The 25,478-nt window shown below is 33.0% G+C and overlaps 4 protein-coding genes and 1 long non-coding RNA gene across 6 annotated transcripts; 2 read left to right on the forward strand and 3 right to left on the reverse strand.

The window, feature by feature from the left end:
- Nucleotides 1-708: 708 nt before the first annotated feature.
- LOC145935189 (uncharacterized) lies at nucleotides 709-6,123 on the reverse strand. The gene is made up of 4 exons (XM_083036306.1): nucleotides 6,070-6,123; nucleotides 5,332-5,511; nucleotides 4,636-5,231; nucleotides 709-4,487 (listed from the first exon to the last, which is right to left on the reverse strand). The coding sequence occupies exons 1-4, from the start codon at nucleotides 6,121-6,123 to the stop codon at nucleotides 4,436-4,438; spliced, it is 882 nt and encodes a 293-aa protein (XP_082892432.1). The 3' UTR covers nucleotides 709-4,435.
- A 1,590-nt stretch (nucleotides 6,124-7,713) lies between these two features.
- On the forward strand, nucleotides 7,714-15,088 carry LOC145935508 (uncharacterized). The gene is made up of 2 exons (XM_083036935.1): nucleotides 7,714-7,971; nucleotides 13,542-15,088. Exons 1-2 carry the CDS (start codon nucleotides 7,848-7,850, stop codon nucleotides 13,883-13,885), a joined length of 468 nt encoding a protein of 155 aa, XP_082893061.1. The 5' UTR covers nucleotides 7,714-7,847; the 3' UTR covers nucleotides 13,886-15,088.
- Nucleotides 8,812-15,191, reverse strand: LOC145935509 (uncharacterized). Its single transcript, XR_014425236.1, has 3 exons — nucleotides 15,076-15,191; nucleotides 9,409-9,840; nucleotides 8,812-8,910 (listed from the first exon to the last, which is right to left on the reverse strand). It is a non-coding gene; the product is annotated as an uncharacterized LOC145935509 (long non-coding RNA).
- Nucleotides 15,192-17,896: 2,705 nt separating this feature from the next.
- On the forward strand, nucleotides 17,897-21,626 carry Rab7 (RAS oncogene family member Rab7). Of its 2 annotated transcripts, XM_083036933.1 has the most exons (6): nucleotides 17,897-18,036; nucleotides 19,202-19,385; nucleotides 19,466-19,684; nucleotides 19,888-20,025; nucleotides 20,116-20,251; nucleotides 21,276-21,626. In XM_083036933.1, the coding sequence occupies exons 2-5, from the start codon at nucleotides 19,206-19,208 to the stop codon at nucleotides 20,200-20,202; spliced, it is 624 nt and encodes a 207-aa protein (XP_082893059.1). In that variant the 5' UTR covers nucleotides 17,897-18,036; nucleotides 19,202-19,205; the 3' UTR covers nucleotides 20,203-20,251; nucleotides 21,276-21,626. The 2 variants fall into 2 exon arrangements, with proteins under 2 accessions (XP_082893059.1, XP_082893060.1); XM_083036934.1 differs by lacking the exon at nucleotides 21,276-21,626 and having other exon boundaries at nucleotides 17,899-18,036; nucleotides 19,205-19,385; nucleotides 20,116-21,269.
- Nucleotides 21,627-23,112: 1,486 nt separating this feature from the next.
- On the reverse strand, nucleotides 23,113-25,478 carry LOC145935190 (uncharacterized). Its single transcript, XM_083036307.1, has 4 exons — nucleotides 25,434-25,478; nucleotides 24,876-25,082; nucleotides 24,008-24,181; nucleotides 23,113-23,772 (listed from the first exon to the last, which is right to left on the reverse strand). The coding sequence occupies exons 1-4, from the start codon at nucleotides 25,476-25,478 to the stop codon at nucleotides 23,437-23,439; spliced, it is 762 nt and encodes a 253-aa protein (XP_082892433.1). The 3' UTR covers nucleotides 23,113-23,436.

Below are 25,478 nucleotides of genomic sequence, written 5' to 3' on the forward strand. Positions count from 1 at the left end.
ATCGAGCATCTGATAATTCTCGATTTAAATAAGAGTCTGATGGTCAATTCCACTATGTCATTTCCACTTTATTTAATCTATTTGGATATTTCAAAAGAAAATATGAACAAATTAATCTTTTTTTCTAACATAAAAAATTACGGGTACATTATTTCTTTAACTTTTTTTTTCATCAAGAGAAACTTTCATACTATATGTGCGGTACTATATATGCTAACTTAAAATATATATATATATATAATGTGTGTGAAAAATGACATATACACACAAATGAAAAGCGGAAAGAAGGAAATTTTTATATCCAATCAGTCTTTTTAATCAGTATTGTTATCATTATAGCAAAGCTTATTTCCTGTATGTCGGGTTCTTTGTTTATTCACGCGAACTGTTTCAAGCGAAAGAATAAATATTATATATGTAAACGGAACTGTCTATTCGTTTGCACTTGCGATAATTAAAATCAGTTTGTTCATTAAGCATTTTTGATTAATATTGAGTAAATATTTTTCGAAATACAAAAAAATGTCGATTTTAGTATCAATTTATTGACATAAGATTAAATTAAATTATCAATAACACTGACATCCAAGAGCAAAATGATATTGCCTGAATATTTCTAAATCTTTATATTTCAATTTTTTTTTATCATAATCTACATTTTGCATTATACACTATTGAAATAAATTCCTTTATGTACTATCGCTCACATTTGATCGAATAATCTGATGTAATACATTCATATACATATTATTTTATACTGTATTGCAAATACAATTTTCAGATACATTGATTTAATTTTTCCCGCGATTGTCTATCATTTTGTCTACACATTCACTTATAATAATTACTTGCGCACTGAGAAATCTCTCATAACGTAACAATAAGAAAATAATAGGACCATAATTATGTCAAGGGCAAGTTACACGATTACGCACTTGCGTTACCGATCTTATGATCGCTAGAATCAGTAATTATGTGATGATTAAAGGAACATTTATTGATTTTAAGGGATAGTCTGTGCGTGAATTTTTAAGATAATTAACGAGCTTTGCCTTATAGGAACGACACACCCTGCTCTCGTTAGACGCGAGATTCGACCCGAAAATGCGATAGCATTGTTTCGCGAGAATTGAGAGTCAAGTTGCCGCGAGCTAACAGAAAGCGAACAGGAAGAGGATGGGCATGGCTTTAATTGACAGGGCCGAGTAGACAGACAGGTCTTCATCGCGGACTGTTGCAACGAGCGCGTTATGCACCGTTGAATCGGCTTAGCACATTTACACGTTTATTGTGAAAAAGCGGTGTGACGAAGCACGTCGTTAAATCCCAGTAATTTCAACTATAGAAATATTCATTGCGACTTAGCTAATTTCCATATAATGTAATCTGTGTGATATTTGTTTATGATATATCACGAGTTTTATACATTACGCTGAATATATATATATATATATATATATATATATATATATATATTTGTATTAATTATCAAAGCATCTATCTACAAAAAGATATAAGCGTATAAACGTACTTTATTTATTGTAAATTCTAATTAACTTTTTTAATCTAAATTTTATTGTTTTTACCGTGAACAATTTATTCATTAATTTAGATTTTAAGATTTCGAGCGATTTAAAATAATAACATGCGATTAATTTATTGAATAATCACTGCAGAAACAGCATCTTTACTTGCACTTTCACGTGGAAAGTTTTTAAAAAAGTTCGCTGTTACTTTCTCGCTTATCATCTACAACAGCCGCTATAGTTAAACTCAATTTCTCTTCAACGCATTCAACGAGTAATAATGGATTTAGCATCGTTCTTCTAGATGACATAAGGATATTTATAATACATCATAAGGATACTACTAATAATGAAGATTGTATCAAGTCCTATCGTTTTATAATTTGGCAATTTACTCCGCAAAAAATATTTCAGAATTTTTGCATAATAATGATATTAGCTGATTATACTCTTATTAGGTGTGTGTTCCCCATAAATAAAGACTTAAATTCTATTCGATATATCGAGATTTAATTTCAGATTCGTCATACATGAAGAACGCACGCGTTTACGAGAGATCGTTGCTTTTTTTTCTTTTTCTTCTTTATTATGCGAGACTTCTCTCTGGATTATTCCATACGATCTGCTTTCACCTCTTCACGTTGAAATCGACCGGACTACATATGCGAGTAGATGCGATAGATATTATCGTACAAAGTAATAAAATGAAATTCCAATTCAGACCTAATGTGGGATAATTCTTGTAAATTTTCGCAAATTCAGTACTATGATTTAATGGTATTTGGCGAAGGCGAAAGTATAACGAAAATACATTTTGTCGGGATATCTTTCTTTTTAATGGCGCAACGAATTGTTTAATTAGCAATAAACTTTACCATACCGCACAGTATTATTTTCTCTTAACTAAAAAATTTTTTTAATTATGTTTTTTCTGTTTAATGAAGCACATGACTTTGGAATGCTTAAATATTCAGCTATGAAAGAGTGCTTCCAAAAAGCAAAAAAACTGCTATAATTACATAAACAGCAGTATTTTAAGTGAAAATTTAAATACATATTGAATTTTAATTTTACATATTATTATTATATATATTATTCTTTCTTTTATAATACGACATGTAACAGATATTATTATGCTACAATTCGCTCATTCGAAACTTTCCCGATGTATCTTTCCACTGTCCCATATCTTACAACTGAGCGATAACACATATAGTTCTTACAGACAATCTTACATAAGCCAAGTCACAATTAATTATGTTCAATAACAGTATTGAACTTTCCTCCATGAAAGAGTATTTTTCTGCGATTCGCTCGCATAATCATTTTAAATGAGATACAAGTTAAATACGTCCGCACTGGTGAAAATCATATGTGAGATAATTGAGGAAGTTAACTCATTAGAGAGTCTATAATTTTGTTATAATTTCATTATAATCATAATGATACAAAAAGAGAAAATTTAGTCAAATTACAAGATTGTATTTCTATTTTTTTTAAAGATCTCAAATTAAAATCAATATCATCAGATAGACATTTTCTTACAATTTTCTATTCTCCACGATTTCTTTTTATCTCCTTATCACTTTCTTTTTGACAGATAAATAGCAATAGAATAAAAAATAATAGAATAAAAAATATTTTTTTACGCGTGTAATAATTTCCGTGTGTGAAAATCAGCCTATGAACTTTCTCCAATTTGACTACATCTCAAATTATCATTAGGCGTTGATCGTTGTATACTCTACAAAACCGTGCCCAGTTTGCGGCCGGCCGTTGTCCCGCAATCTCGACGCACAATATCGCCCCAATTGAGTTCCGCCGGCTTTGTAACGATTACATCATTGCGCATCCGGCGCGGATATACGATTTGCCAGAATTTTTTTTTTTTCTTGCGACAAATTATTTTCTCTCAATCTATATATCATATAACATGCAATCGTAGTTTCTATCTGATATAGAGATACTGAAAATGTTCGTATTATTTTTTTACCAATTTAATTTTTAAGGTTTACGCAACTATTTGTTTCACGGACAAACTATAGATGAAATCGATTCTATCTGGACGAAAACTTGTTGCAAGGTAGATATTTAACGCAATCTCTTATTTTTCAATGCCGAATACGATTATAATCGACTTTCTATATCGAGAGTATGAAATATTCTTACAGAATCTTTGAAAAAACACAATAAAATCCACAATTGTTGTTATATGATGCGTGATTTTCCTTCTTCCGTTACAAAGTTAACAATGTAAACGACGTTGCACATATATAAGTAAGGCAAATAAAAAATCTTTTTCGGTTCTTTCTTTCGATTTTCTTCTAAATTATTTAAAAAAATATATTGGCTATAAACTCGTAATTGCAAACGATAATTATTTTGAGCCAGGATGTAAATACAAAAGAAGAAAGATCATCTATTCGCCGAACTTTTTATCCTTCTATTTTTTCCTCGATTGAATTAATTTCTATCTTCGCGAAGCTAATCTTTCCCTCAATATTAATTTGAAATGAAACAAGATCTAGGTTTAGTGTCGACCGAATTATATATACTAATGAGGATAAACCACGATAAAATAAAGCGCAAAATCCGGAGCCGCAAAATTGCCCGCAAAGACGAAGCGTGACTGGTATTTCTCGAGAAGCAGATTTAGAAGCGTCACCGGGACAGAGTGTGAGACAACAGGGATGTTTTTACTACTGGTTTACGATGGTACCTAATTGACGAATCGCGCGAACCACTGGCAATGTACGAAGTTGCCATCGATGATGAAGATATTTCTTATGTATTTCCTTATCTGGGGATTGGTGAGTGCTCAGGTTCTCAATCCGGAACAGTAGCTCGCCGGTGCCTCGGTCAATTCCTCTGCGACGCGTGTCGCTCTCGGCAATCTGCTACCTTCTGGATCAGAGATCATTGTGACCAGTCAAGTTGGTCCAAGCGACGACGAGATAAAATCTGTAACAATTTTTATTTCATTGTAATCAAATTATAATAGCAGAAATATAAGAAAATTTATTGAAATGGTTGGCAAAAACGGCGGATTGGACGTCGCCAAGGGGACGACTGTCATCGAGTCGGCGATATCCGACGTGTCGACCCTCACCGAGCAACCTCGCGCCTAGATCTCGGCCTCGGCGTGATCGCGCCGAGATTTTGGCGAGCGTGCAGGCTCGCACGTGAAACGCTCGACGTCGGGGCGAGGACCAACGCTGTCGTGGAGTAGGCGATCGCATTGTTGGAAATCATCGACAAGGTCAAGAACCTTGCGGCGATCGTCACTACCAAGGTGGCGAAGGCTGTCGAGGCCACCGTATTGCCGCGACCGTTTGCGCCGCCGCCACCTCCAAGGTCTTCGGCAAGAAGTCGCCAACCGAGGCCAAGAGCACCGCCACCGCCGAAGCCTAGGTCAACGCCGCTTCCATCATCGCCAACAAAGTGAAGGCAGTCGCCGCCCTGGCCATCGCCGAAACCGCCGTCGTCATCGAGAGCAAAGCCGCCGCGCTGGCCCGTAAGGCCTAGAATGCCGAAGCTGCCCTCGCTGCAGCCAGTAACGCCCGCGTCATCGCCTCCGCTGAGTCCGAGCCCAGCGCTGACTTGAATAATTACGCGAGACGTGAGTGTCGTGCGCTCTGGTACCGCTGATGCTGCCGAGACCAAGGTCTTAGCCACCGACGTTGGTTCTACTGTTGAGATCGCGGCCTATAGCTGGGTCAGGAAAGGCGAGATCACCGATCCTCTGCTCAAGATCGTCATCGCGGGTTCAACGAAGAGTCAGATCGAGGCCGCCAAGCTCAATCACCATCGGAGTCCCCATGAAATCGACGGCATCATCTACAAGGGTGCCGGTAGCATCAGCGGCAAGCTGGATAGACAAATGTCCGCATCCTCCGCCTCGGCTGATGCCGATGTCGACAGCTCGGAGAATATGGTGAACCTCATCCACCTCCGATACTGCATTCCGATACACTCGCAGAAGAACCTTTTAAACGATGAATATTAATAGAATAGCAAAAAGAGAAGATTAACAAGTGCACGATTTGACATTTGAATAAAAAATTTACAAAAAAATCGATTACATCAGGCAGAAAATTGTGTAAGAATGGAATTAAATTGTTATAGCAGCTAAATTTCCAAATCTTTTATTTCGATGCACGATTCCCTTTGATATCGACTTAGATGCTTCTCGATACTTTGCAGAAGAAGCATAGCAGAGATATTTATGGCCAGATTTTTTTCAATTATATTACAAAGCGCACATATATCACATAATCTTTTGTATGGGACATTCCCTACAAAAAATAATAGAAAACGTCCATACATAAAAGATTAGCATTCGAATTAAAAAATTATACATTCGAGAGTCAATTCTATACGCATGCGGTTTGAATGTATTATGCAACACGATAATATTGCCTAACATTTCCGCGTAATCTTACGTTACTTGCAAAACATACGATTTATATTATACAAATAGGTCGCGCGCATTTAAGCAATTCCTTCGCGCTAAAATGAATCAGCTGTTCACAGCTTTCCTAACGTTCGCGTTCACTCTAACAGTTATGCTAATTGTAAGTCCTCCCGAGAAATCCATATTAAATGATACCTTAAAATACATCGACTGTTACTTAATTCGTTTGCCTGTTTCCAACAAAAATTTCACGGTTACACAAACGGCTATCAAAAGTTGACATATAAACGCGATTGATCAGCCGAGAGTATCAACCAAGTAAATAATTATTATAATAAATTGTAGATAGCAAATATATATCAGGTTATTTTTAGTGCATAATGTAGTTTTAAAAAAATCATTATAATGTTTTTTTGACCAGATTATTGTATAATTACACTCGCCTCGTTAATTATTCATTGCAATAAATCACAATTCAAATCGATTTTAAGCAGGGAGCACAGAATGCAGAATTCTATTAAATTTATGAACTTTTAAAGTTGCAGAATTTATTTAGCAATTATAATTCCCGAGATCTTCTCTTTCGATATACGAGACGGTAAGATATTCCACAACGATTCATAAAATTAAACTTGCAACTCATTTTTGGTGACGTAAACGCGTTTAATCTTCATCAACGTATGAATGAGATCTAAATTTGGAATTGGAAAATAGCATTTTGTTGCATATATATTTATATTTCAATGAATATTACGTTGTTATTGAGTCCCCGTAATTGCTGAAAATGAACGGTATGAGTTTCCTATGTTATTACCCTAACGCGATAACTATTTTCTTGCACGTTACACACGCACGGAACCACAATGCATATGCACGCATCTTAACATATAGAGTGTATGTATTGTATTAAATTATAATCTGCTTTGTGGGAATCGGCGAGTCTCGAATCTTTAGCAATAGAATAATATAATCATACACACACATGCATAGATATTAATTTTCTATTTACATATTTGTAAAGAGTGACTCATAGCGAAACGTACGTCTTTCTACATCGTACAATTACGCGACGTTTTCATCAATACGAAACTCTGTATTAACTTTGACAAACTAGATGAGAACCTCGCGTTAACATGTCTGAAAAAAAAGTTGACAGATATTCACGTCAAAATTTTCTAATGAATGGAGATGAAAAAATATTAATGACAACCCATTAATCTTCGGGAACGTATATTCACCGCGATTTCGCGATGCGCGATAATAAGTGGTTGTCCGCCAATTAATCTCGCTTATATCTTATATCATACGTCTCCATTTACGTCGATCTATAAATCATCATCTATATGCTATCGATATACCTGATCTAAATAAATGTATAGAATGCATCGGCGCGAATTTAAAAAATAAGATAAATATATTTATCTTATTTTATTTTGATCGAAGAATAAATTAATTTCCCACCCCAATAAAAATTATTTATAAAAATATAAATTCTTTTTTACATTTATTTATTCCCTTATAAGCAATCAGATACTTTTAATTCTTCTAACGGGCAAATTTCATACTGTGAATCGAATACGATCACTCAGTTCCCGTATGTATAGGATGCATCCCTACCTATTTCTCCACCAGTGTGGACTCCGCGCGTTTACTCCTGATGTGTCTCCGGCACCACTCGAGCTCCGGTCGCAAGCGATTCTTCGGTGACTGGCGGTTCAAGAGGTGAGAGAGTATATGTTCATCTGGTGGGGATGACGAGGACCCCGCCCGATAGCCGGCTATAAAATGCCGCTACGGGAATCGGGCCCAACCAGTCTTAATCGAAATAAGAAGCTCCATTTTTCCCTTCCGTGCCTAAAGGAAAGGCCCCAGTGAATCAGTCTATTCGTCGCGGATTTCTCGAGATCATGAAGCCCGTCGTCAGGTTTGCCTTGCTGTGCGTCGCGGTCGCCTTCGTCGCCGCTGAAGAGATCACGGAACAAGAACGACCAAAAACCTTCCGGAGGCTGATACCCGCTGACGTTCTTCGCGGTGAGTGATATATTTTCGTTAATCAATCCATAAAACCAGCTTTACAGAAGCCACCTGTAAATTAATTTATTTCCAGTTAATATCGAATTTTATCAACTTGTGAGATCTTATAAAATCAAATTATGATTAAATGCAAGATAAAATCAATCAGAAAAGTCGCAAGTCGCATTCAATTATTATCGATAGAATAATGATATACAAGTATATTATTGATAAAATAAGATTATACAATACTGTAATCTTTCTTTTCTTTATTCAGTTCTCTCTATTAAAAAATAGCTCCGAAGGGATCGTAAAAGAATATTTTTTTATCGTGAGATATTTTAATCATTTGAAATAATAATGGACTTCATTAAATAACATGATATTAATATTATTTGATAATTTTATAGAAGATGATATATTTGAACATATACGAGTAATTAGTATAATAAGTATTATAGTACGTTAATTTGTTTGCCGGGAGAGAAAAGTTTAGGTCGGCGCCTTCTTTTTTTTCATGCAAGAAAATTTAAAAATAATATATTACTAATTTACACAGAAAAAATACAGATAAATCATAATTTACAAATGTCGTAACATGTTCTTTGAAATGTGTTTATAAAAAAAGGTGAATGTTTACAAATTAATTCTATTATTTATATTAAGATTTATTAAACACAAGATATATTTTGATCAAATTTATTAGTGCGTTTTTAAAATAAATGAATCGTATATAAAAATAATAAAAATTATACAATGTTCATATAAACGTGAGATTCTATAAGATAAATTAGCAATATGATTCTTTTCTTGAAAGCATAAGTAAACTTGAGAAAGAATGATCTCACGTGAAACATCAGTTGAGAATCACTGTTAAGTATCTGGCCGAATTTCAAAGAACAGTACGTACATGCACGATCTGCAAGTGGGACGATTGTCGTTATTTTCAACCGGTCCCTGAAATATACTCAACTTTCTTACGATGTCTATAGTCACGCGTTGAAATCACTGTCTCGATGACATGCTAAAGTATCGCTAAAATCATTCGCGGTGGAAAAAAGAAAACAGCGTAATTTATATTTAAATCGATCATTTTTAAAACTCATTATAGTTCGAAACTGCCATTTTTCCCAGATAAACAAAATGCTTTAAAAGAGTTCTATATATAAAAGTAACATGAAATCTCTGAAATATTCAATATAGAACTTATTCCGATTCTCTTCGTAATTAATTCGTAATAATATTGTATAGAAAACTACGTTCAATCGTTTTCCAAAGCAAAATTTAAAATGTTTGTGAAATTATTATACTTTTTCGAGGATTGTGCAGCCAATTTAATTTTGACTCAAAAAGTAACTATATAAAATGCAAATTAAAATTCACTTTCAACGAACCGAAGATCTTTACTATCGATATCCAAATGCAAAAATAAATCACGGAGTTTCATATAATTACCGCAATCAGATAAGATCCTATAAATCCTTGCTTATTCTTCGTCCGTTTTTCCTTGTACTGACCTTGCGGAAGAATATCACTTTTTTTATTCCATAATAACCGTCTCCTTCCGTATTTATCCATGCGTGTCTTTGATACGCGTAATTCCCGGGTTTTTTATATCTCGGGCGCGGTTCCTGATTCACACGATATATCGGCGATATTCTCATGGACAAGTCGAGAAAAATAGGAACGCACATTACTCTTGGCGTCAAGATCACGAGACCGCGTGAAAGTTTCGTGCTGTAACCATCACCTTATGATCCCGATACCAGTTTTGCCCCGTTCCTTCTCCCTTGTTCGATATCACTTTCTTCTTTATACGGTCTGTAGGGTGCAGCAATGGGCAATTTCTCTTTCTCAATGCGAACGTATCGTTAAGAAAAGATCGTCCTGCAAAACAAACGAAAAATGAGATTTAGTATAATTCAAATTGTAATCTGCCACTATATGTATCATATGATAGCTATGAAACATTTATTTACATTTACAATTTTGTTAGCAGATTATTTTTACGCATCAAATTAATATTCTCTCGCGATTAATTAAGAATAGATGTATTATACAAGCAATCTTTTATTCTATTATTTAATAGAAATTGTCATTTTAATGCGAGATTTCACAAATTATATTCTGTGATGAAAATGCGCGACCGCAAGCGATGATAAATCATAATATGAGGATTTCCCGGAGAGAAAATCCTTGATATTCGCGACGTATTCCTCCAATCGATCTTTAATTACCGTGGCCTCGTTCTTTCCTATTTGTAAAGTAAAGACCTTGGATTTCCATGAATAATCGAATTACTCATGACGACGGAGAAAATTATGCGACCTCGTTGCTCGAATTATAGCGAATGGCAGCATCACGTACTGGGTGTGGAAACTTACGAGAAAGATAGATCTCGTCGTCGGTCATACCTTATGTTAGAAGGTTACAGATGTGCGCGAAGATTCTGTGTTGAATATGTAACACGAGTATAAGTCTCTCTCGACACTCCTTTAGCGTGAAAAAGTAACAATGGACCTTTCATATACATTCTTTGTATGATACACATATACGTGTATCTGTGCTATTGGTTAAAAGAATTATACCTGAGAGTGAAATTGTGCGGTAACATTTCCTGCGTACGTTTATCGCATAAAATATCCTCGTTACTTGAAAGCGAAACGCCCGTGAAAACTAACAACCTCGTCTAATCGCCATAGAAATGACAACTGGTACGCGCGATGAAAGTGCAGGCGGAATCAAGTACCATAAAATCGGAGAAAGATCGACTCGTTCGTCTGCATCGCGAGACTTTCGAAAAAAAAAAAAAAAATTATTGAAGCGCCGAGAGAACCGTGCGATCCGTATTATGATAACTTTTCTCTCTTTTCTCATTTATCCTATATATTAACTTCTTGATTGCCAAGATAGATTCACTCTAGGAAGGCATATATAATCTTCGCGAAAGATATTGATTCTCTGTAGTTTGTGAAAAAAAATGTAGATATTTTCGCAATTTTGTATAGGTAATTTCGATTCTTTTTTAAATAATACTTGTGCGAATCTTCAATCCCACATACGAGTTTCAAGAGTCGTTACGCTTCTTGCAAGTTCCGGTGAAAGTGTGTTATAAAATTCTCTTAGTAGTTTTTTCTGCAATTATCGATTAGCTTTAACTATATTTATTTAATTTTTTGTTTTTAAATTTAAATTTTTAATAGAATTACGATCTCTGCGCTCTTTTGCTTCATCAAGTGTCCTTATTTGCTATTTCATGCTGATTGATGAAACGGGCAAACCGCAATGATATATATTAGTGATGCCGTAAAAGCTGATCATGGCTTTAGTCAGTACATCGATGGCATTGAGAAAACGGTAACGAACACGTCATTATTTAAATTTCGCAAATAACACACTGACTCGCGAGACAGAGGATTATATATATGTATAACTACACATTCTGACGACTTTGCAAGATGCGTAATCCTATATTGATTCTCGTCTTCGACATGAATATCGCACACAAACATGAGACGATAAGAAATATCGCGATAACATGAGTAAATTGCAATCAAAAATAATTTTTTTCCGAGTTGTTTAATTATAAGTTTTCTATTCGACATTTCTGCATCAATTCGTTCAAGCGTTTTTTATTATATTTTATTGAAAATTAATAAATTATTGTAAGTGTATCTTTCATAATTCTACTTGGATTCTAATCAAAGACTTTTTAAAGAGATCTCTTCTGATTTCAAGATAGTCCCTGTATTCTCTCGAGTTGTCAAGTAAAATTTCGCGAGTGAATCATCGAGACAACCTCGAAGGGCTGATGTAACTGAGAAAACGTTAACAGGTCGACGCCCATCGACTCTCAACATTTGTCGTTGTCGCGTTGCGTAAAAGGTTGCAATCGACCGATCCAACGTGTGACAGTGAAAGTGTTTCTCCTTGAAGTTTCTAGCACAATCACTGCCGACGACGACGACGACGACGATAGGGAAAACTATAGATGGGTATCGAGATTACAATCGAATTAGCCCCGTAATGCCGTCATCCATTGCATTCGTCGTCATCGTCGTCGCGCACGGTTCTACATCGAGGAAGTGAAATTTCCAACTGTCATTAACTGTATTGCAGATACGGGCTTACTCGAAAATAGATCGTTAAACCCAGCAGGCAGTATTGTGTTCTCGTTATATTGTTTCAAATAGAGAAATCATGTCGATATACGAACATCAATTTATATTCTAGGATAAAGTATTACTCGGTAATTTTAATTCCAGTAAACAGACTTTTTTATATAAAATTTTCGATTGCACGCTTGATAAAATAAAGAATAAATAAGCAAATTATTCTTCAAAAATATATTGATTTGTTAATACTCTGCATATAATAAAAAAGATTATATATTCAAGTAAATGAAGATTCTTTTCATCAAGAGAGAAAAATTGATCTAAAATTGATAATTGAATGATAAGATAAACGTCACGAGTGGAAGATCCTGTATACGAACCGTCTTCGATCGTTATCACCGACAACGATTAATTTCATTGCGTGTTGTAATGTGCAACACCATATTAAGAGCTCTATCGCATCTGTTCTCTCTTTTATCTGTCCCGATTTAGATCGCTAATTAACGAGCAATATTATAGCTGTAGCGAACATTAACACCGCTTAGGTGAACACGGCGCATTAGAAAGTAACGACACTTTTCGCGCGTGACGAGGTAACGAGATAATGCACGCGCACGTGAGCGAGCGCGTGATTAAGGAAATGCAATCACCGCGCGTTTCATCCGCTCGCCTTTTACTCTCTTATGCACCCCGAATGCATCATCGTCGCGGTGAAAATCGAACGCGATTCGTGAAAAGAATTTGCAAATTTTTCGGCAAGCTCGTCTACAGATTTGCTTTACAATTTTCCTTCAATTTTATCAATAATTTTATCAGTAATATATAAATATTCACGCACTACATTCTATCATGATAAAATCTATTGTAGATAATGAGATAAAAACCAACAAATCAGTCTAATATCCTAATACCCTCTGTTTAATTTCTTGTTTAAGGCTCCTGCGTACTCACTGCAGCCATCTTGAATTGATGACGTCAGAAGCGAGAAAATATACCATGAAAATTCTTGCGACTTACGCTAAAATAAAAATGTTTTTCAATAAAATAGGGTTTGTAACCGATAGAACCGACTTGTAAAATATACCGAAAACTCTCCTTTTGTTTGGGTAAGCAATAAATAACATTGTATATGTCGAATTGAATTGAGCCTAATCAAGGACGAAAACCAGCTGTTTGACAGGTATCGAAATGAAATAAATATTTGCTTTTACATATTAAATTATAACAAAATGAGAGTCTTCGGTATATTTTAACACTATAACAATTACTTTAAAAATAGAAACACTGCACTAAAATGATAAATGACGCTGTAAGTCGCAACAATAATTTATGTCATTTTCACGCTTAATAGTTTATAGTTTTGCCAAATGTGGCGCTGTCGTACAAATTTTACGGACTTGGCAATCGAGTATGCAGGAGCCTTAATTAACAAATCGCATCTCCTAATCAAAACAATATCGCTACGCGTTGCAGACTTCCCCGGCATGTGCTTCGCGTCGACCAAGTGCGCGACCATCGAGCCGACGAAGACGTGGGAGCTGTCGCCGTTCTGCGGCCGTTCTACCTGCGTACCCGCTGACGACAATTCCGGCCGTCTGTTCGAGCTGGTGGAGGACTGTGGTCCGCTGCCCAAGGCCAACCCTAAGTGCAAGCTCTCAGAGAAGACCAACAAGACCGCCAGCTTCCCTGATTGTTGTCCGCTCTTCGAGTGCGAGGACGGCACTCAGCTCGAATATCCGGATATCCCGACCTTGCCACCGCCGACCGGAGCGGAAGCGGAAGCCGCAAACGCGAAGCCGGAGGCACCGAAAGCCTAAATCAGTATAGTGTCGCAGAAAGCTACCCCGAGGGAGAAGGTTGCGGTGTAGCCTCCTCGATGAAACTAATCAGACCCGGATCATTTTAAATGTCGAAGAACATTGCCTGATCTACGAATAACGCGTTGATTCGAGAACTTTATTTTCCGAGAACGATACTCTTCATAGAAAAAGTTCCGCATGGGCATTTGGCGCAATACATTGAGATATAATTGCGTATATATAAATACATGAGATGTATTTAAATGAAATTCTCCGGATTGTTTTGACGGTTTCAATAACCGATGCAAAACGGAAAAGCTAGTTAAGCCAGCTAGTTTATTATTCAAAGAAAATGTAAATTGTCGCATAAATAGAAATAAATAGCGAACCAGGTCGCTTTGCGTTAGGTACCAGAGATCTCTTCATATCTCGGTTATCTATAGCTAACTAATTGCTCGATTATGAATCGTTCGATAGGATTGTGCAACATTTATACCGATCGCGACGAGGCCATACCGTGATACTGCTCACCGCCCAACGTGATCCGATTCCGTACACATGATCCAGATTAAGCTAATTATATATTACAAATTTCAGACCGCGCCTTTGCAAACCACGAGCACGATAAAAACTTTCGACGCACTCAATTTTCCCCGATTTCGTTCTCAAATCTTATTGTAAAGCCCTTAATTCGCGTCAGAATATGCGCTCGCTATTAATTTTTTCCCACATTCTATAAACTGCTCGATCCTTGAGCACGTGATTTAATAATGAAAATAATTTCGAGAAATATATATCGGAAAAATAATTTTCACTCTAAAGATTACAAAAAAATAGACAAGAAATATATAGATAAAAAGTAAAAAAAAAAAATATTACAAAGAAAGCTAAAGATATTCTAACAATAAGATTAATGAATAACAGACGCGGATTTTATTAAAAGAAATTCGGTGCAAGTTTTTAAACCAAACTCGCCGAAAGAGATGCTACCTTTTGTGTTATACGATTTCGAACCAATTGCAAAAGCGGTCGAAAAGTTTAGATATTTTCTTAACGCCTTCTAATGATATTTATAATCGGTAATGGCGCACCTCTCTTTAGTTAAGTCGACTTAAGCCTTTCTTGGCATATGATAAATTTTTATAGCAGAGTCTGGCATATGTATTGCAAATATGTGTGATTGTAATTATATGTGATTAAATTAATACTTATTTAATTCAATCCGCGTTGCATTTTTCTCCTTCATTTGTTCTCCTCTCTGTGATCCTTCCTCGTTTCCATTTCCTCACTCCTATTTTTTCGCTCCTATTTCCTCGCTTCCATTTCCTCACTCCTCTATTTCTTCGCTCCCATTTCATCTTTGGATCTAAAATCAACATCATATTATATGTATAATTCAGCCAATAATTTGGAAAAATAATCTATACATGTATGTTAAAATCAAATTTTTAAAAATGTTCACAAATGCATGGGCACAATTAAATATTTATAATTTATATTTATATAAATATATAATATGAGAATGTCTATGACTAAATAAAAAAGGACAATATAAAATATAGCATCGCTTACAATGTGTCTCCGAGATAAAGGATATTATTTTCTGTAATTATTAAATATCAAAAAATCTGTGATTGCAGAACTTTTTAATAATAAAATTTGGGGAAAGAAGGTACAGAAAAAAATTAATGGATTAAAAATAAAATATTGCCTTTTGTTTAATTTTGGTTTAAAGAAGAATGTTAATTCAAGATTGCATAAAAATTGCATAAAAATTAACAGAGTGATTAAACGTTACACGAAATCGAATATCATGTATTTTTACTTGAATATAAATGTTCGATTTTTTTTTCATTTTATGATTTTGCGAGTGACATTCAACATTTAGAAAACACTGATTTTAAATGTTTTATGCAACGATATTTCGAGGAAACGTAAGTGATGACCTGATGACTAACATCATAAAAGTAGGCGAGAAGCAAACAAGATTTTCGGTCTCTACCCAAATGAATCACGAGAGACCTACTTTCTCCCAGATATCTCTACTCCTCATTTCGAGTTTCGGTTTTAATTAAAAATAACAAAAGATAGAGACATATTTTAAAATCGAAATTAGATCGATTATGATAACATTTCAGATATATGTATATACATGCAGATTCCTACAATATATTAATTAAATACCTATTTCGTAATTCAAAATAGAGTTGAACAAATGTAACGAATGATACACGCATTAACGAATATTTATCTATTAAATAATTAAATCTATAAAAGATATCGATATAGTTATGATTATTTTCACATAACAACTTTTCTTCCAATTGTGCAATCTATAATATTAATAATATTATATTAATAAGAATAGTAATATAATCGACACACGTGATTGGTCGTATAAAATTAGATATATAATATTAATAAAATTAGAATAATATTAGAATTGCAATTTATTTTATACTGCTATTTATATGTGTTTTTATATAATTTTTATATTTTTATATAAAAAAGGCATTTTATATAATTACTTTGTAATCTAATTTAAATAACTAATTAATTTGTCTATCTATATACTATACCATAAAACTGCAATATTTCATACCACAAGGATAATGATTAAAGTACAAATTTATTCCGCTGTCGCTCGCGAAATGTCAATATAAATGTTAATATAAATGAGCAAAATAAATTTATATAAATTTCCGAATAATAAGTTCATCAGCAATAGATTTATATATAATAATTTATTATACATATCTATGTGTGCCTGTAATCTATATAAATTAATATAATCAATATTAATCGATAGCGAAAAACACGGTATATATTTTGCATTATAGGTTAGATATATAGAAAACAAAATAAAATTTCTTGAGATTCAGAGAATGTATCGTGAAAATCATAATTAACCTACAAGATTATAAAAAGGTGATATAAAAAGATTGATTCGCAAATTATACAAAAGTAAATATCTGATATATATGTTTATTATATCCTATGTATAATATATTACCGAGAAATTGAAGTAAAGGTACGTATCGAAAATCAAAAGAATATGGACATAAAAATACATTTAATTCAACATGGATTTCGATTAGCACATAATTATTCCCTTTGACAAGAGAAAGTTAATATAAATTATTTTGCAATACTCACATTCTATATTGTTTCTTCGAAAATCATGTATGGCAATATGTATGCACAATAACCGCAAGATAGGTTAATTACTCCTGCTCTTCGCGCGGGAAACACAATGAGAGAATTGGAGAAAGGGTGCGCTGCCGAGAGGCCGACGAAATATCAGGAACACACGTGTCGATAAGAGGTGACGAAACCTATGATCCGATTTGAATTACGCGCCCTCTAGAAGAGAACGAGAAATAAATTAATCAGACTGAAGCAAGTCACGAATTTCGAAGGCCAATTTCTCGATATTAGGAAACCACATTTTGAAAGAAGTAATGCGAACCTCTCTCTCTCTCTCTCTCTCTCTGCTCACAGAAAATTTACTTTACAAATGTATATACAATATATAAAATATTTATCTGTTATATATTCATTATTAACAGAATTATCATAAAACGAAGTATTTATACCGAGAAACAGATGTAAAAAGATATGTATAACGGTCGGTGGTATAACCCAAATTTTATTCAATTAACACAAATTGCAATTTATATATATTATATGCAGATTATATATATAGTTTTAAGATATTTATTAATCAGTTAATCAGAAACAGAGTTAATGTATAACAGAAGAAGATTCGTTGTTCTCTTACCCGAGTATCTCTACCCGAAAAAGCTCGCGACGCCGACAAGTTGGCGCAGGAATATCTGTTACAAGGGATCAAACGAGCTGAAGTGAGGTACAAATCTCAAGATTTCCGAGAGCTCCGATTGGCCGACTCGTCTACGATCTCGACCAATGGCGCGTCGACCATTTGACAGACTCGTGCGGCAGCAATTGAGAACGGGCCTTGAAAGCGGTCAGCGATCGCGAATCGCGAGTGCGTACATCGAGATACGTCTATTGCACTCGGTCGATAAGGGAGGCGAAGAACAGGTGACGACATCGTTGTCATACTCGTGATTTCATAACACGCCATTTTCTTTGTGTAAAGTGTGCTGGAGCGTTTGTTCACGTCGATATTTTCTACCGAGTTCCAGGTAACGGCACGAGGCGATATATCCAACGTTTACGTCGTCCCCGGGAACGTCGCACCCTGGTGCGCCCCGTGCGTATATTTTCGCGTCGCGCGAACCTCGCGTCGAAAATCGAGCCGCGGACATATCTTTCGCTCGCGCGTGTGACAGGTTTCCGCGACAGCATCGCGCAGTTAAACGGATTCTGCTTGTGACGTATCAATTTCGCTCGTCGTCCCTATTTCGCTCGCCCCTTATTTGCGTCGCGATACACTCGGCCAGGGATTTCTGAAATACGGACTTCCAGAAGTGTCGTTCGACGTCGAGCGCGCAAAAACTCGCGCTCAAACACATCTTCGAGAAGAAAGTCATTCGATATCTCTTTTTTTTTTTCCTCGCGAGTGCGTTGTACATATATACATATACGTCATTGTTACTTTCCTCATATTGTAGATGATTCATATGATCAATCATTTTCTTCGAGATACTCGGCATCGGACTTTTGACACGGTAGTGGATATTGGGTTTCATTGTTTTGATGTATTGTAAATAATAGAGAAAATATGGACATACATTGAAAGTTGAATTTTCTGATATTTACAGTTCAAAAAGTTGTCATTATAGAATAATAACATAAAAGAAGTCTATATATTTTATTGATTTTTACGTACAAAATAATTGTGAAAACATCAAAATCTAAAATTGTCCTTCATCTTGATATAATGGCAACTAAAATATAGAAAATGACAATCATTTTAATCTGAAATTATAATATTCAAATTGTGTTTAAATTAAATTTGAAGTCTTTAAAGTAAAAAAAACACAATTTTTATTATATATATTTATATAAAAATAATAAATTGATATATACATTATATCTCAGCTGAAATTTATATCTTTTACTTTGTGTATTAAATATTTCTTCCTTTTTAATTTTTATAGATTTTATAAAAATTTGCCATTTATATTGATTGTAAATTTTTATGATGATGACATTAAATATTTATTCTTTTTGATCATGAATCATCTACAATCTACAATGGAATTAAAAGGACGTATTATTCTGTAGCTTAAATAAATCATACATTTAAATTAGTCGTAATTGTGCCTCTATATTAAAATTACAATAGTTTGTTTTAAATGTTTATTATTATGAGTTAATTCTTAATATTATTTTATATCTTTCCAGCAGAATGGCATCCCGCAAGAAAGTGTTGTTGAAAGTAATTATTCTTGGGGATTCAGGAGTTGGAAAAACTTCTTTGATGAATCAATATGTTAATAAAAAATTTAGTAATCAATACAAAGCGACAATAGGAGCAGATTTCTTGACTAAAGAAGTAATGGTGGAGGATAGAATAGTCACTATGCAGGTAATGTATATGCGTCTCTATTTTAATCTTACTTTTACTTACTTTACATATATATCTAAAAAGTATTTTCTTTACCTCAGATCTGGGATACCGCAGGACAAGAAAGATTTCAATCATTAGGAGTGGCTTTCTACAGAGGCGCTGATTGTTGTGTGCTTGTCTTTGATGTATCTGCTCCAACTAGCTTCAAATCTCTAGATTCATGGAGGGATGAATTTTTAATTCAAGCTTCTCCTCGGGATCCAGACAATTTTCCGTTCGTCGTGCTCGGGAATAAAGTAGACCTTGAATCAAGAGCAGTAAGTAAAATTATTTGTTTAATATAATTAAATTGTCTGTAAAATGATTTAACCTTTTGTATAGTTTTATATATACACACTAACATATAAATAATACTATTTATAGTTTAATATAATTAACTTTGCAATTTAAGCTTTAAAGTCGCAATTTTTATTCCATTTATTCCATTTATTTCATACAGTTTTTTAAATCTTTGTTTTAGGTATCGAGCAAGAGAGCGCAACAGTGGTGTCAATCAAAGAATAATATTCCATACTTTGAAACTAGTGCAAAAGAGGCTATTAATGTTGAGCAGGCTTTCCAAACAATAGCTAAAAATGCTTTAGCTCAAGAAAGTGAAGTAAGTGTTATTAAACAGACAATGTAGAAGAATATCTTAACTGTATAGTATCTTAACCATAATCTAATCTCTACATTTCGTAAATCTTAGGTTGAACTTTACAATGAATTTCCGGATCAAATCAAATTGAGCAATGACCAAAGAAGCAACGGCAGAGGTGATTCGTGTGCTTGCTAGGTCTTGGCACGATGGTAATATCTCTTGGATGACTAATAAAAATGCACAGGTCAGATTCTACATTCACGTCACCTGCGCATAAAGGACGCGGAGAATATATTGCGATGAGCTTTATGTGTGCAGGAAGTCACAAGTATATTTCTTCATCTCGACGTGTTATACAATCTTCCTCTATTCGCGAAATGTTTCAATATTCTCGAAATAGTTTGGTTGAAACAATCATTCGTGCACAGTAAAAAGTAACGAATTAAATCCATACGTAACGGGATGTGTACAAACTATCGATATATACATATATATATATATATATAAAATTGTTTTTGTAAATGTATATGGGAATAAGATATATTTATCCGACTTCCTGACCTAAAAAATATCGCAATCTTAAATTATGTATTATCGCTGAACTTGTCATATATGTAGGTTCTCTACGTTATCCTTTAAATCAAGGATTTGCATCTTGTTTTTAAGTATTGTAATGCTCTCTTATATCAAGTATGGCGAAGCAATTGAACTATCCTTATTTCAATCTTGATGGTTTATTGTCGAATTAATTCCACCATAACAATATCGTTTTCAAACGATATATATAGGAGTCGTTATATATATACATATATATATATTGCACCCAGAGAAGATAATATATAGGTCGGGAATACACACAGTTAGTGGTACTGTTAATAAATTATAATAAAAGAATTTGCTCATAATTTGTTAAGTACAATTGCATTTACAGAGGAGCTCTAGTATATAGCTTATTATTCTTAGACAGAACCGAATATTTGCTGTCAGAATAATGATTCGTATGAAATAGAAGGAAAATAAGAGATGAAGTTACAATAAAGTTACTAAGATACTTTATAATGTCTCATAAGCTATCTTAACGAGTTTGGAATTCACGCGGATGCATGGTGTATGAACTCCTCTTTTCTTTCTATTTAGAATTCTCAGTTATTATATATTGAAATATAAATTATATTATATTATAATAATTTCGCGACTTGTTGCGCACATATTAATGCTGAATATATTATATTTTGTTCATATAAATAATTATTTTAAACCGTTTTTAGGGATATTTATATATCGGCCATCCCGATTTAGAAAGAAAGAGAAGAAAATTCGTTGCAAACGTGACTTAGAAAAATTTCTCATCGTTGGATATGTTGTCTGTAATAGTTTTTGCAAAAGGTATTTTAAAAATTTTTAAACATTTTTGCGTAAAATCCCAGATTCATCTTCTGAATGCGAGATTCCTCTTATTGTACCGCGATGCACATCTGTTTTTAAGATTTTTTACTGTACGCGAAACAGTGAGATCCCAGTGCGCGGTGAATTAATCGTCAATTGTATGGTCTATCGAGCAACAATTCTACGCAGACTATATTTTGTAAATAAGACAACATATAATCCATTTAGAACAATTTATCGTTATAAATATGAATCTTTATATCCTGATAGCCATATCAATAATATGCGCTCTTGTAATATTTTAATTCTATCCCTTTATAGTTCTTATTACTAGAACAATAATTATAGTCTTAATGGCGTGTGATATTTATTTTCATGAAAGAAGCGAGCTTTTATAGTTCATGCAAGCGAGAAGAAATATCTAAATAATGCTGTATCTTAGATTTTTGTAGTAAAAAATAATTGTGCGCCCATTAAGATGTGTTAAATGTTTTAAAATTCAATTTCTTAGAAAGAGAGAGAAAGATAGAGCAAGGTAAGCATACGTTTCATAGTATAGCAATATAGCACGATAGTATTATATGCATCGCGGTACCAGTAATTGCCATCCAAGTCGCGATTATAATCTTTGCATAATTTGTAATCTCTGGATTATAATTAGGAAGCTACAAAATTTTGATTTCACAGATTATGCTTTAATACAACCTTTTCCCATTCCAAGTTATGTTCAATTAACAATTGTATAGCCATCGATAGGCAGACTGATTCTACTTGATAACGATGTTTCGCGTTAAATTATTTATCGCGTGAATGTTTCCGGCGAAATCTAACTTTACACATCTAAACCAATAAATCGGTTTAAGCTGCGAGCTTTTTTCACTAACAATAAGAAATAATCAAACTCAGTTACTGATAATAGTTCGCCATTTCTGAGCCACCCTGTGTACATATAACATTCTTATGAGATAAAAACGTTTACGCGTAAAATATATATATATATATATATATATATATATGCGTATGCAGGGTGTCTCATAAATCGCGCATATTTTCTAAATTATAGATACATTGAATGCTGTAAACTAGAAAGAATGATAATAGCTCGATCAGCTATCAAAATAGCTTTTTATTGTCAAAAGATTAATGTTTAAAGGACTTGAATTAAGAATTTTTTAGAGAAATATGAAAATAAAATTTAATAATCTTAATTTTTTCGAGAATTATGATGTTTGATGTGGAAATAATGTAATACAAGATGTCAACAGATGTAATACAAGAGAGACAAAGTTCAATCAAAATTTCATTTTAAAAAACACATTTGTCGCGAGAAATATTATGATCCGAGAGAAAATGCGCAACTTTTTGAGATACTCTGTATATATGTATATGTATGTATATATACATATATATATATATAAACGATGAACATCACACTATCAAGTGTGTTTTTATGGGTCTACGCATATATATACGTATGCACATGTATATATAAGTAAAGATAATCATGACGTGGCGATTATAATTAATGATATGTATAATTCTATCGAAATATGTTAATGATAAATATAATTATAAATAATATTATTGTTATTATTGCTGCTACTATTGCTGGTATTGTTGCTACTATTGTTGTAGTATTCAATTACTACTGTTCCCACTTATCATTCCTATATTGCAAATATATTGCTTATATATATTATATGATATATTATTATAAATGAGCAATTAATACACATTTACAACAAAAAGTCAGCTAGTTGAATATCTTTTAATACACAGTGCACATATCAGTATCCGCAGTAACGTGCTTATTACATTTTGATGAGCTATTTATTCGAAAATTGAGAGCATTGAGATATGTTTTAAAAATCAAATCCCGAATATTTTTAGATTGAATAATTTAGAATCATTAGTGCTTTTAATTAAAAGTAAATATATTAAAGGAATAAAATATAAATGAAAAAAAATATATATATAACTCGGAGATTTATTAAAAATGCTATAAGCTTTTTTCTCATTTTATTTAAAAATTTCAACAAAGAATTAATAAATGGCAATGGATTTGGAATTATTTGTTGATGTGAGATTGTCTGTAAATGCATTTCTTATGCAATTATTAATACGAACAATGATACTCATGTTGAAAATGCGAAATTTAACGACAAGCTTCATCATGCTATTTTTCACATTTCTAATTGTATTTGTGTACGCAGTTTTCACGGTAATCACCAACATTATGGCATTATTATTAATATCTTTCAACGACAACAATTTGATCCGAGCAAGATTCATCGCGATGCAACTCTGCATCTTGATATAATTCGAAGAGTAACATTTCGGGATGATAGCATTTAAGTCTGTCAACAACGTCTTTGTTGCCTGGAAAGACATCATTACATAATATGGTTTCTCTATCATATTTATTATAACGTAATTATATACAGGACTGAACGTTCTGTGTAAAAGACATTCAACGACTAAGTTATTAATATTGGAAGTATAATTTTTATGAAATATCAGTTGATTTAAATTAATGAAAATTAATAAAATCAATATTTTAGTATAAATTTTATATATATATATATTTATATTTATGTATTAAAATAACAATTACCTTAATATTGTTTGCCACGTTCGTTAATGGGACTTCCATAGTCGTATTACTATATTGGATGCTCGTCTCCAATTCAGCAATCGTATTGTCTTTCTTCGTTTCCAGATTATGCTTCACATAATTGTAACATTCGTCTATTTCTTTACCCTCTTTTTTCCCCTTCTCGATAGATAGCTAAAAAGATAATAGCAAATGTATTTTTGTTGTCATGTGAATAATTAAGCATGTTTTTCATAAAAATCTATTCTAAAAATAAATGCAAGAAATTTTCGATATTTTAATTATAATTTAAAATATTTTTCATTTTATGTGTCATATAACCAGTGTTGTGCTTAGATGATTTTAAAATTAGCTAGATAAAGATGAGATGAAAATATGTAAATTCATCTTAAATAAGATGAAGATAATTTTTGTTTTAAACATATTTAGATAAAAGATAAATTTATATGGCGATTTATCTAGATAACTTCCAGATAATATTATTTTTAAGATTGCTTATGTAAACACAGTTATAAAAAAAATGTAAATTATGAAAGAGATATAAAAATATTCATACTTTTATTTGTAAGGTTTAAGCTTACTGCTTAAGTTCTACTACTTAAGTACTTTTATGTGCTATGACTCTAAACCAAATTATCTGAACATTATTCTAGATAATTTAGTAAAGATAACACTTTTTTCATCTAAGATGCAGATATAGATAGTACATATTTTTATTATCTATATAAAGATAAGATAACGCCAAAATTTCATCTAGATGATCATCTATATAATTTTATTTAGATAACAGTAAACACTGGATATAACTATTACATACATTTGTCTTCTCTTCTCACTTTTCCATTAAATCTGAACAAAATATACTCACATTGATATTCTCGAGTGTTGAATTGATAATATTATTAACTTTAAGCAAAGTCCGAGTCCTCAGATCATTGAGTCTGACTTGCAGATACTGCTTTATTTGCTTTTCGAAAAGTAAAATATCATTAAGAATAGCTTCGATAATTTGTTGGTAGATGTACACCAATTTTTCGAAATTCACAGAGGGTTCTGTCACATCTTGCTCCGACGCCTTGAAGAAGAGACGTAAGATAAAAGTTTTATTATTAAAATATCATGTAAAAAATAATAATTTGACTTTTCTAAAGATTTTGCATAAAGCAATTCAATTTAAAAATGTATTTAAAACAATTATTTTTATAAATTTTATAAATAGCTCAAATTATAGATACAAAATTGATTCTTATATGTGATATTTCTATTAATACATCACAATTTCTGAAAAGATTTTTAATTTATTAATTAAACATGGCAAATTTTTTATATTTCAATTGATATATCTTATTTTTAAATTATTGAATTAGATTGTTGTTTCTTTTTTCAATCAAAAGAAATGATTACACTGAATTTACACAGAACTTACATAAACTGCGAAGAGCAATGCCAAAATACAAATCACTTTTCTCAT

Source organism: Prenolepis imparis, unplaced genomic scaffold (assembly GCF_030444845.1).
Source record: "Prenolepis imparis isolate NDT839.2.m4 unplaced genomic scaffold, iyPreImpa1.0 SCAF_4, whole genome shotgun sequence".
Lineage (NCBI taxonomy): Eukaryota > Metazoa > Arthropoda > Insecta > Hymenoptera > Formicidae > Prenolepis > Prenolepis imparis.